Source organism: Leucoraja erinacea, chromosome 3 (assembly GCF_028641065.1).
Source record: "Leucoraja erinacea ecotype New England chromosome 3, Leri_hhj_1, whole genome shotgun sequence".
NCBI lineage: Eukaryota > Metazoa > Chordata > Chondrichthyes > Rajiformes > Rajidae > Leucoraja > Leucoraja erinaceus.
In genome coordinates, this window is record NC_073379.1 from 63,154,647 (window position 1) to 63,168,552 (window position 13,906).

Here is a 13,906-nt window from a genome sequence, read left to right on the forward strand (position 1 = left end):
CCGTTATCAGGCCATAGTTAAGGAAATGTCTTTGAAATATCGTTAGCTCAGAACAGGCCTCTGACATACTAGTGAGATCAATTTTATATCGGGATCCAATATAGTTTTAAGTATTTTGGAAAAGGTATCAAAAATTCCCCTCCAGAAGTTTTGTAATTTTGTACAGGAAACAAAATAATTGGTTATAGTTGCTTCTTGGAGGAGACATTTATCACACATAGGAGAGACATTTGGGAAGATCTTGGTCAATTTAGACTTTGAATAATAATGTCTATGCAGTATTTTAATTTTATTAGCGAGTGCCTAACATTAAGAGAACAGTAATGTATATATAGAAGACTTTCCTCCCAACTATCCTTTGAAATTGTTAAACCCATTTTGTCTTCCCAAGCTCGCCTAATTATGGGATATGTTGATTTAAAAGGGTACGACATTAACTTATTTGAATCTGCCTTTCTGTTCATGCATTCATCTAGTTTATCTGGACCCATGGAATGAGAAAGTAAAGTTAATCTTCAGAAGAAGAAACTGTTTGTCGTACAGCAGCACTTGAGAATCCCAGTCAATTCAACATGTGTATGAACCATGTGTTTGCACATGCTCAGAGGCCAAGCTCCAAGCAGTCGATTCATTCACCAAACCACACAAAAGGATTGCCCCTATGTATAACACCCACAAGACCAACATCCACTGCACCACTCTACCCAACAATAATTATATAACTATACCTAAAAATACAAAAATGAAAGCCATGGAAAAAGAACCGCACTTACATATTTCAAAGAAATATGTGTCCCAAAATATTAATCATTTGATTAATACAAATACTGTCTATAAAAACAAGCCCACATTCATCTGGAAATACATCCATGGGAGCAGGTCGCGTTTAAAAATCAATGCATGTGGTCAGTTTACAATGAGATTAAAAAGTTCAACAGGTGTCAGTACTCATAATACCAAAACATTACAATAAAATTACACTGGAGTGGAATTATACAAAACAATTGCAATCTTACAAATATATAGGGCAATATTTAAAAATAAAATTAAATGATTCAAATTCTGTGGATTTATTATTTTTATTGGCAAGTTTAAAATACATTTTCTCTGACATATTGATAGGTCAAAACTTTCACAAGCAATTACAATTATGAGGAAACACAAGGAAACCAATAACAAAATAAAATAATAACCACAATTTGAATTGAAACGGTTTTAAAAAATCCCAAAAAACGTACCATCACCCCTCATGCAATCAAGCTACATTTAATTTTAACATAGCCAATGTTTCTTCCTAAATAACTGTCAAAATAAGTTGTTTTTTTATAAAGATGGTCTTTTTGAGTTCAAGTGGAAAGTCATTTGCTCTTTCATACTTTCAGATAATGAAGTACAAGCATCTAGACCAGGGGTCGGCAACCTTTTCTACCAAGGAGCCATGACACGGATGGCGGGCTACATTTCTCACATGTACACATGGATCCCACCCCCATCTCGCCCCGGATGGCAAGCATCAAATCACGTGTTCACATAGATCCCGCCCCTTTGAGGACGCCACCTGGAGCACTGAGCTCAAATGTCATACTCACTCGTCCCCGGCCTACTGACAACCCCAATCCCGACAGTGAAGCTCAGATACAGAAGGTGCGCGGCCGTGCCGACGGCTTTGCGCAGGATGCGGTACAGCCAGAGCTCGGTGCTTGGCCATTGCGGCCGTCAGCGCAGGCCTCCTTGCATCCTTGCGTCTCCGAGCCTGGGCCCGGGAGGAGGAGTCCAGCCTCACACAGGGCGATGGGCAGCACACTTTCAGTGTTTCACCTGACCCTCGGTCCGAAAATCACCATCCAGGTACCGGAGATGATGGAAGTCTGTGGGCCGGATGATTGAGGGAAAAAATATATATATGCCTGCGGGCCGGATGATTTCGGGATACGGGCCGGATTCAGCCCGTGGGCCGTAGGTTGCCGACCCCTGATCTAGAAAGACTCAAGACAAGTGAGGTTTCCTACAACTGAATACGTCATAGAGATCAATGTTATATTTAAGGAAAACTGTATTTAATTTCCCACATGTACAATGCTAACCAGATTTAAGTATGTAGTTTAATTGCCACCCATTTCCACATACGTCAAATTGTTACACAATACATTAATTTTGTGCAACCTTTTACACAAGGCCTAAAAATTATTCACAAGTCACAAAATACATTTTTACAATTTCTTTCCATAAGATGAACTTTAACCTTGAGCTCATAGTGGCAATATAAATAACATTTCAGGATTCCTCATGAAGTATCCTAATCTTGCTAAATTCTTAATTAGTGCTTAAATAAACACAGACAAAATAAATGTTCACTCTTCTCAACTGAATTAGATTTTATTTGCCTTGGGCAATCAGTTACACCAAAGACATTGTGCAAAGAAAGCAAGAATTAAGTACACTTAAGGAAAAGCTCATTACCAGCACTGGTTGCAAAACAATATTTTCCAAATCAAATTAAACCAAAAAGGGATGTGCATATGAAACAAATATTCCACTTGAATTATATTTGTAAGGATTTAAAGCTGTGAAGACATTGACCTTCAGGGAAAAAAATATATATTTTAATGCGTATATATAAACTGGTACAATTTTAAAGCAATTTTACCCATTTGACAAGCTTAAAGCAAATATATGGTGATGCAAATGGATGTATAGCTATGAAATTATTTTATTGTAATCATGCTTACATGAAACTAAACTAAAGATTATATACTGTTCTACTAACAGATTTACTTTTCAGTAAAAAGACAAGCTGAGGAAGGGTGAAGTGGGAAAGGAGAAATTATGGATAGCTGTGCAACAAAACAATTGATTAAAGATTTGTCCATGAAGCAATTCACATTTTTGTTAATTCATTCATCTTCGCTTCCACTTAGATCAGATTGGTCCTGAGGAGGAAGAAAATAAACTGAGTTTTACATATTCATAAGTGAAAACATACCCAAGCCATAGCTTAATTTTTAGCTTAATCTTGACCTGCATGGGATAATTTTCATCCACATTTTTAACAAATACAAACAGATCATCGGAATAATTGTGCTTGAAAGGATCCATTTCTTTAAAGTAGACTGGTTGGCACAATACTTCCACATTAAAATGTTTCATAAAATACTTTTTGCCAAAAAGACTTGACACTTTCAGAAAGCATACTCATTTCACATAATGTGGTAGATTACTGTAAATGAACACTTACATTGTCATCTTGGTCATCATCACTGTCATCATCACTAATGACGGGCTTGATTTTAGCACGAACCAGCCGTTTCCTACTTTTTCCTTTCTCACGACTTTTGTCACTGTCCTTTCGACCAAGTTTTATTTTAACTTTGACTGATTTTGCTGCATTATATAGAAAATTATATTTATTCTTGAAATTCAGGTAATTTTTATAATGAAGTGTTGCAATGCATCACAAATATTAATACTTTAAGATGTACTTAATGTACTTTAACATGACTTTAAGATGTCCCCAGCATTTATAATAGCATTTTACTCATGTGAACTTAAAAATATTGCATATTTTTAAAAACATATTGATCCATGTCACATAACAAGGAAGATGCTTTACAATATAAATCTGGTTCATTATTCCATGCAGATATTTGACCTACTAAAGTGCATTCGTGAAAATTTCTTGGGGAATTTGGAGAAATCAAACTCAAGGGTTAGGATGAAAGTTTCTTATAAAAAGATTTTTAGCAATAAAGTATTAAGTAAAGTATTAATGCATGATATAATAATTGCTGATTTAAATAATGCAAAACTCTTCAAGACCCAATCACATTGGTTTATTTGGCTAGATCCAGGCTGTTGCCAGGCAACAGGTGACACAATATATTGTGGGTCCATGACTAAAATCCTATTGGATGAACATAACTGGGGTGAAACTTTTCCGTATGGAAAGCCATTGCTGATAATCTACACATCAGCTAGTTATCACTCACAACCTGACCCTCAACATTAAGAGTAGGCTTTAGCCTTTGCTGCATTGTTTTCAACTTGTATTACATTTCTTAATCCAGATTATTTCATAGAATAAGAACAGTCAACAAAGAGGCAGTATTAATGCCATGAAAACGCCCAATTGGTGTATGACTCCAACTGAATTTCCTTTCCAACAAACTATTTCCCGGAACTTCCTAAATTTTGCTAGGATTGCCTAGCAAATTTGTGCAAATGTCTTTAGATGCAATTTCAAGTAATTTCTTGACATCTATATACATTACATTGTAAAATCTACATCCAATGTAGACTTGGCATGTCACTGCCAAAAACACTGAGGTTATACATGCAAGATCACTCATCTCTAAAATGAAGATATCAAAAAGAGATGGGATAACATGCAAACAAGATGTAGGTAGTGCTGAATAAAACTGGCAGCCAATGGCAAGTATGATCTGTTTGATAGTTTCCCAGTGGTACAATAGTTTGCTTTGTTGACAAAACTTAAAATTGATTAAAGATGATTCAGACTTACTCTCAGATCCTGATTCCTCCTCCTCCTCATCATCATCATCATCAATACTTTCCTCCTCACTCTCCTCTTCTTTAGCAATCTTTTGTCTTGCACTTTTGAATACGGATTGAAGAACAATGGAGTCTTCATAAATCTGCAAAAAGACAATAGGTTCAAAAACGAGCAATATTTATTTACTTATTGGTAAAATTGCCATCATATGTTTTGAATTTCAGTGAGCTGGTGGTATCATATTTAAATTTAAATTGCTGGACAAAAATGGTAATGAAAAGTACTTCAAAACATGGCATCACAAGTCTGTAATCACAGAAGATACAAGAGTGTTTTTTGATCGGCAAGTTTTGATAATAATATTAGGCTGTGGGCCGAGGAGCTTTATTCTACAGTTTCGTGACCCAAGTCACCAAACTACATGAAATTTTCACATATTGTGTAAAAAAATTATATAAATCACCCCTGAAACTCGTCATGAACAAGACTTGCACATTCTTTTTATTAAATTAGAGAAAAACTGGAAAAATTTCAGGTAATTTTTAGTCCAATCAAAGCACGTTTAACATTGAGTTGTCTGCCAGTTGGCCAATCACGCGCTTTGCTTCAGGCTAGCACACAACATGGCTGAGGGTGCCTCTACAGATGCCTGTTTTACTGGAGATTCCGATTTGTTGTTCTGTGGAATACATGTCGTGGAAACTTGCAGCAGGGTAATTGAATTTAGTGAGAAAAGCATTAAAAAGGCTGAAGAATGTGCTGCTAAGTGGAAGAAAGCCTTGAAAGGAAAGTCGCTGCTGAGGTGCTCCAACACAAAGAAGACAGCCAGGAATCAACTCTAACTGAAAGGTAAGATCTAAAGTCTGAATTTATGAAAATCTATCTGTATGGACTTTAATTAATTTAATTGCACCCTTTTATAATGTGAATAAATTCACTCATTCACTTAATCATTCATTCATCATTCATTCATTCATTCATTTCATTCATTGTAATAAGTCTTTAACAGCTAATCTCGGAGCTGCCTGCAATAACTTACTGGGAAAAAGTGCTCCGACTGCGGGGCCTAGGTATCCACGGTATAGTGAAGCCGTGGTCTCAATTAATAAGCGGCCGATTCGCGAACGCGGAGCTGCGGATCATCTCCGCGGGCGGGGGAGGGAAGGCTGTACATAGTGCCGTCTGTAGCGGCCATTTATAGGCCCCGACAACGGGAGAAAAACGGAGGGATATCGATCGCAATTTATAGGCTTCCATTGCAGTGAGAAATGGTCAGAAATGGTTGATGTTTCTGTAGAAATGAATTGGTGATATGTGAACTTGAACTAGTTTTTCTATGGTAGTAACCTATTGTTATTCTCATTAGCATTCTTCTTGGTTTCGTGGTCCTCCAAAATATTCCAAATGGAATTTAAACTGGTGGAATTTTATTAAGATTAATTAACATTATTTATTAACAATTATTAATTAATTTATTAATTATTATTAATTAACAAAATTTATTAACATTAAGAAGAGGTTGAAATTTTATGAATTGAAGTCCATGCAGACAATGACTATGAGATTTTTTTTTCTGTAGCCACTACTTAAACTTGAAATAACATCAATTGTAGTAAATTACAGTGTAAGTCTCATTGACATTAAATAGAGGTTGACACTTTATGAATTGAAGTCCATGCAGAGCTAGGTACTATGAGATGTTTCTTTCTCTAGCTATTCTGCACCCTCTGCTCCTGCACTTGAACTTGAAGTCTTATTTAGGGCAGTAAATTACAGTGTCAGTCTCATTGACATTAAGAAGAGATTGACACTTTATGAATTGAAGTCCATGCAGATCTAAGTAATATGAGATTTTTTTTTCTGCAGCTTCTGCCCCTCCACTCTTCAGAGCCTGTCCACACAAAAGTGTTTTGTGTGGACATTCACTGTGCTCTAATGAATACTAATTTGATAACTTGCAGACTTGCCATCCCATCTACCTGGACATGCATACATGTTTAATTTCCTCATTGATATGTCGATATTGTCTTACATAATATAAAACATGAAAAGATACACCCCGACACATATTATCTTCTATTATTAGGAGGCAGCAGTGTATCCCGGCTTATCATGCAGAGTGCTATCGTCACTTCTGCAACATAACAACAATAAATCGAGCGATAGCAAAGTCTAGAAGGAAGAAAGGTAATGATAGGACTCAAACAACAAATATTTGTACTTATGGTCATATGATGTTACTTTGAAAAATGATAAGATATATTTGAGGATGTTGATTTATTTTACTTTTCATTCCTTTTCTGTTTTCTTTTTCCTCTTTCAATTGAGTTCAAGACGCTGAAAAGCCTGAAGCAGTTGAATCACCTCAAGAGGCAGTTCCTGATGGTGAAGCAGATAAGCCGGCCCCAAAGAGACTGCTTCGATCCATGACAAGTCATAGTCAACAAACAGTAACTGTCGAGCACACTGACCGCAGGCATGTCCTACCAGCGCATTGCATCATTTGTAAATGTTCAAAGTACACAAAATAAATAAATTGTGGAAAAAAATGATTATATAAAGTTTTATTTTAATGTGGATCGTTTCACTGTTTATTTGGTCAAATTATTTAAACAATGAGTGAATTACTTATGATAATGGCGTGCCGGTGACTGACTGCGACAATCCACCCACCGATCCACACATACACACATCCATACGCACACTTCCATGCATGCAAACACACACATACATGCACACATATAAATCCGCACACACACACATCCATTCACACGCAGACATACATGTACACATCCAAACATACATGCACACATACATCCGTCCGCACGCACACACACTTACATCCACAGATACACGTTTGAAAGGCATACACAGACACACACACAAAACTAGAGATAAACAATGCAACACTTTTAGGGTTCTTTTAGGTCAAAGGTAATAGCCCTCATTTGCAAAGGCACCATCGGGGAGGGGGGGGGGGGGGTTCTATAACATAAATATAAGCTCATTGTAGCTTAACATGAATATTCATCGAGTAAACATCAGAGCATTCGATTCTTGGCCAGAATGTGACATTTACATCAGAAATAAGACAGGTCTCTTACAGGTCTGGCACTGCCCCAGTCCCACTATGGCCGTTACCCCCACTTTGGCAGTCAGCAGGGTTCAGTAAATGGGGAAACCTAAAGGATCTGTCCTGACCCTTTATTTAGGCAGGTTCATGAGCCCTTAAAACCTGGGACAATTGCTGCAGTCTCATTTAATTTCCTATTAAAGCGAATGGAACATGCCTGCCTGGCACTTCCCCAGTCGCACTATGGCCGTCACCCCCACTGTGTGCCTGTGTATGCCTTTCAAACGTGTATATGTGGATGTAAGTGTTTATGTGCGTGTGGACGGATGTATGTGTGCATGTATGTTTGCGTGTGAATGGATGTGTGTGTGTGTGTGCGGATTTATGTATGTGTGTGTTTGCATGCATGGAAGTGTGAGTATGGATGTGTGTGTGTGGATGTGTGTATGTATGTATGTATGTATGTGTGGATCGGTGGGTGGATTGTCGCAGTCAGTCACCGGCATGCCATATACATATATATATATATATACATATACATATACATATATATATATATACATACATACATATATATATGTATAATAATATATAGTTTAAATGGACTGCAGCACGGAAATAGGCTGCCCATGGTGTAATACGGGCATTGGCCACTAGATGGCGCTTATTTTCCCAATCTCATTTTCTAATTAGTTTAATTAATTAATGTGCAACTTTTGGCAATGACGAGTTATGACATCCTTCTCAATTATATTTCATCTAAATCTGTGTGAAATTTCATGTAGTTTGGTGACTTGGTCATGAAAACCTATTTCTAAACACATTTTTGATGCTCGGCCCACAGCCTATATAGCAGAGTTTGGAAATAGCCAATTAAATAATATTTTCAGACCTTTGATCTCAAAGTTGGCATGTCAAACATAATTATTTCTTGAGATTAATCTAAATTTGTCAGTGCAATTTGAACAAAATATTTCTCTGCATCTTAAAACTTTTTCTAAAATTCAGTAACTACGCAATATGACCAGAAGTAGATCAGAATTAAAAGAAAATATTAATATCCATTTACAGTATTATTTTACTGACGGACAATAGATGCATGTGTAGGCCATTCAGCCCTTCGAGCCAGCACTGTCATTCAATGTGATCATGGCTGATCATCCACAATCAGTACCCCCTTCCTGCCTTCTCCCCATATCCCTTAACTCCGCTATCTTTAAGAGCTCTGTTGATCTCTCTTGAAAGCATCCAGAGAACTCGCAAACCGCTCTCTGAGGCAGAGAATTCCACAGACTCACAACTGTGGCCCCTGGTTCTGGACTCCCCCAACATCGGGAACATGTTTCCTGCCTCTAGCGTGCCCAAACCCTTAATAATCTTACATGTTTCAATAAGATCCCCTCGCAACCTTCTAAATTCCAGAGTATACAAGCCCAGCCACTCCATTCTATCAACATATGACAGTCCCGCCATCCCGGGAATTAACCTGGTGAACCTACGCTGCAGTCCCTCAATAGCAAGAATGTCCTTCCTCAAATTGGGAGACCAAAACTGCACGCAATACAGGTGTGGTCTCACTAGGGCCCTGTGCAACTGCAGAAGGACCTTTTTGCTCCTATACTCAATTCCTCTTGTTATGAAGGCCAACATGCCATTTGCTTTCATCACTGCCTGCTGTACCTGCATGCTTACTTTCATTGACTGATGAACAAGGATCCCCAGTTCCAGTGTACTTCCCCTTTCGTCAACTTGCTCCATTTAGGCAATAATCTGCCTTTCTGTTTTTGCTACCAAAGTGGATAACCTCACATTTATCCACATTAAACTGCATCTGCCATGCATCTGCCCACTAACCCAACCTATCCATCACCCTGCATCCTCATAGCATCCTCTTCACAGTTCACACTGCCGGCCCACCTTTGTGCCATCTGCAAATTTTCTAATGTTACTTTTAATCCCTTCATCTAAATCATTGAATGTATATTGTAAATAGCTGTGTTCCCAGCACTGTGCCTTGCGGTACCCCACTAGTCACTACCTGCCATTCTGTTGGGGACTCGTTAATCCCCACTCTGTTTCCTGTCTGCCAACCTATTTTTAGCCATGTCAGCACCCTACCCCCAATACCATGCACTCTAATTTTGCACACTAATCTCCTATGTGGGACCTTATCGAATGCTTTCTGAAAGTCCAGGTACACTACATCTCCTGTAGATGTCCCTTGTCCATTTTCCTAGTTACATCTTCAAAACATTCCAGAAGATCAGTCAAGCATGATTTCCCCTTTCGTAAATCTATGCCGACTCCTGCTCCTGCTGTCCAAATGTGTCGCTATTTCATCTTTTATAATTGACTCCAGCATCTTCCCTATCACCGATGTCAGGCTAACTGGTCTATAATTCCCAGTTTTCTCACTCCTGTCTTTCTCTCTCCTGACATCACAAAGTAGAAAAGTAATTTTGAAATGTTACAATAATTAGAAAGTATATTGTGCAATGGCCAAATACATAGGCATCCATATAATCATAATCATATGGGATAATTGGCAATACTTGTGATTTTGGGCTGATTAAGGAATAAATGTTGGTTAGGGAAGTGGAAGAATTCTCTTGCTCATCAACCAATTTTTTTGTACCCCCCCCTTAAACTCGGGTGGTCTTGCACGACCTGCACCTTATATGTAGCAAAATAATATTTCCAATGGTGCATCATTCCTTCAGTTCTGCACTGAAGAGCCAACCAGGGGGGGCTGCTGGACTGTGGGTGTGGCGCTATGGACGGCTGCACTCGGGTGCTCCTCGGCATCTCTCGGGATGGCTGTCGGAGTGCGAGTTATGCGGGGAGAGCACGTAACTCGCAGCTCATGGAAAACAGTGGCCAGCAGGCTGTGCCTTGAAAAATCTGCACAATTCGCCACGAGGAGCAGAGGCATTGTGACGTCATCAGCCCGTTAGTCTCAGCTACAGTTAGCTTTAGCTTCAGATTGGTGAAGAATTTGAAGAAATAATGAACCAAATTTTCAGATGAGGTGATTTTCGACATCTTGGGGTAAATCTCTACCGGAATATGTAAATATTTCACCATTAGCGTGCCGGGTCGTCGAGAAGATGTGAATCGCACACAAGCAAACAAATAAACGATCAAAGTTTTATCAGTATATAGATTGTCCTTTTTCATGTGATTAATTAAAGTTCACTCAAGTGCAACCCTCATGTTACCAAATTGTCCCCCCTTACAGAAGTAATGAATCACTACCCAGAAAATTGAGATATGGAATAAAATACACTTGCACAAAATTTCATGTGAAAAGTAAATAAATAAATGAATCAAAAGTTTTTAAATTGCATTTCTTGATACACAGATGGGGCTTGCATTATGGAAAAGTTATGGAATGCACCTCATTCATGGTTAGGTTCAAGAACGTCCCTTGCTTCAATTTTAAAATTAGACATGAGAGCAAGACTGAAATTAATTAATTAAACCACAAAAATACATTTTTAAACACATCTCTTGGAAAGAAAAATGCAACCGTCAGTAATTATTAAGTTGCATTCTTAATCATTTACAGATCTAAGAAGTGTGTCGTCGGGTGGATTTGAACAATCAATGCTCCTTTCAGAAGCCCTGATCACAGAATCATCATATTTAGCAAACCTATTTCTTGCCAGTAAAATACAACAATGTAAATAAACACTCACCTGTGATCCTTCTAGATTGAATGTCTGGGCATTATGACACAACAAATTTACATCCTTCTCCAGATCTCCCAGACTACGATATTTATGGCTGCGAATACGATCCTAGAAAAAGTGAACAGGTTTGAAGGATAGTTAAAAATCCCACTTGAAGTACAAATGTTCTATCCACCAACATTGATTTCTTCTTTTTTTAATTTGTTCTTGGAACGCAGAATTAGAATAGCAAGACATGACCTGAATGGAATCAAGGGAAATGGGGAGAAAGCAGGAATGGGGTATTGATTTTGGATGATCAGCCATGATCATATTGAATGATCATTTCACTTGCACTTTATGTGCAAGTGACGAATAAAACTGATTGTATTGAAGTGGCGGTGCTGGGTCGAAGGGTCGATTGCCCTACTCCATAACCTATGTTTCTAAGTTCTATGTTCTATAATTTACTATCAATTACCTGTGAATGCAAGGGCAACAGAGACAACTTCCAAATAATGAAGCTGGTGCACTTAAATGAATCAGCTGTCCTTTTATTTAAATGCAAACAATTATCTAGAGGATTTCTTCAGCATGCTTTTAGTATTTGAACGAAATAGTAGACTATTCAGGTTTTCATGATAGAAATTAAATCCCAAATTCTGGGTTATATCTACTTTATTCCGTTATTCTTCAACGAATGTGCACATTGATCACCATTTGCTATTAATGATCAGCCTAGCTGACCTTGGAAAAAGTGTTAATAAGTAACAACAGCAGTTATTATATTTAAGGCAGACTCTGGGCACTCTCTTGAAGAACTCCTGTAGCGATATCCCAGTTTTGCAATGATAGGATTCTTCTAAATCACAAATTCAAAAATAACTTAAGTAAAACAAATGGAAGAAATTCAAAACAAAACATGGAGCCATCAATCAAGGTTAACCAGCTAAAGCATAAAGTTTTATGCAACCACATTAATGGGAAGGATGGAACTGCTTTTTTGATTTCAAAATGTCATTGAAACCCTCAACTTGATAGCCTACGGCAAACTGATGTGTAAGTTCCCGCGCTACCCAGTGTTGCAGTGCTAATTTTTTAGGTGCCGGAGCTGTCAAACAGGGGCATCATTTCAGGTTTTCCTTGGGGGTGGGAGGGGCGCCAAGCTAGTCTCCCAAGAGGGTCAAACAAGATTATAGCCTTTCACTAGATTCCAGTACAACTAGTACAATAAAACATATAATACTTAATTTAATAATATGACAAAATATTGCACAGATCCACTCACTAATTATCATGAAATATAATTATCAAGCACATAAAGAAAAAGACGGTGATCATGTATTTTTACAGTGGAGCCGGCCCGGCACCAACTCACCCTGACTCTGGGCCCACACACGCACTCACACATATACCCACTCCGTCAACTCTCGCCTCTCCACCGTCCATCAGTGGGCCAGAGCCGTCACTTCACCAGAGCTCTCCAGGCTCAGCAACAGGCCCACAACCTCCACGATGCAGACAGCATGTGGTCTGACTCTGCTGGGTACTAGTGCTCCTCCCCTCCCTCCTACAGGGAACGTCATTAGCAAACATATCCAACAATGTTTCCCAATTTTTAATAAAAATACACATTATAAACAATGAAAAAACACCACATTACTCTGCATGAATGAACACTTTTATCATAAAAAGTGAATTTTCAAGGATGATAAATCCAAGGACTTTCAAGGCTTTGAAAAACAGGTTCAAATTCCAGGACTATCAAGGTCCGTACGAGCCCTATATACAGTTACTATTAGCACTTAAAAATCAATTCACTATGTTGGAGGAAAATGAAAAAAAAGTAACAATCTGTTCACACCTTAATTTTTTTGAAGTCCACAGGTTTTCGAATTAGCTCATAGTATTCAGGCAACTCTTTCCGCGAAGGTAACTGAATGAAAACTTCACTCAGTTGTCGGCTCAAGCTGTTTTCAGGGCAAAAGCAAAGCAGGTGATTAGTGCTGCATCACTATCATATTACACAACTTACACAAATCAATTCAAATTCCATGTGCCTATTTCTGACATTTATTTTCATTTCACACAGTCATTACTATAATAAAGTATCATAGCAAAAGCAATCACAAGTTTTATTCTTAGTAAACAAGAAACCTTGCTCAATTGCCAAACTATTTGTGCACTGTGCCCTTTTTGCAAAAATCTTTATTTATTGTGTACATACAATTTGGGCCTCCTTCAGTAATAAATAACTGAGGCTGCAATCTTGGATTATTACTGAAAGAGAAAGATGTATTACTAAAATGCAACCTATTACATTATTTAATAGTGTGACATTGCACGTGTCAATAGAAAGTTTCAGTATCAACTAGACTCAGTGAGACCCGTTGGGCAATATTCCACCACTCACCCGGTCCCCCAACGCAATCTTCCACCACTCACTCATAACCACTAACTGCTCATCATGGCTCATTTCCCCTCCTCTTCATGTGTGGGAGGGGAGGGAAGTGGGGGGAGGTGGGGTTGGAGGGTGTGGAGTTGGAGGGGTGTGTGTGGATGGGGAGGTATAGGAAGGGGGAGGGGGGAGGGGGGTGGGGGGGGGGGGGGTGGGGGGAGGGAGGAGGGGGGGGGGGGGGGGGGGGGGGGGGG

At 38.6% G+C, this 13,906-nt stretch overlaps 1 protein-coding gene across 5 annotated transcripts in view; it reads right to left on the bottom strand.

Annotated features, from left to right (window-relative positions):
• Positions 1 to 2,363: 2,363 nt before the first annotated feature.
• smarca2 (SWI/SNF related, matrix associated, actin dependent regulator of chromatin, subfamily a, member 2) overlaps positions 2,364 to 13,906 on the bottom strand; it is a 119,222-nt gene continuing 107,679 nt past the window's right edge. For all 5 annotated transcript variants that reach the window (XM_055632814.1, XM_055632813.1, XM_055632810.1 and 2 more), the window contains 5 exons: positions 13,119 to 13,224; positions 11,282 to 11,383; positions 4,520 to 4,652; positions 3,236 to 3,381; positions 2,364 to 2,930 (listed from right to left, as the gene is read on the bottom strand). In XM_055632814.1, the coding sequence (XP_055488789.1) occupies positions 2,895 to 2,930; positions 3,236 to 3,381; positions 4,520 to 4,652; positions 11,282 to 11,383; positions 13,119 to 13,224 (523 nt within the window). In that variant the 3' untranslated portion in view covers positions 2,364 to 2,894. The remainder of the gene's footprint in view (positions 2,931 to 3,235; positions 3,382 to 4,519; positions 4,653 to 11,281; positions 11,384 to 13,118; positions 13,225 to 13,906) is intronic.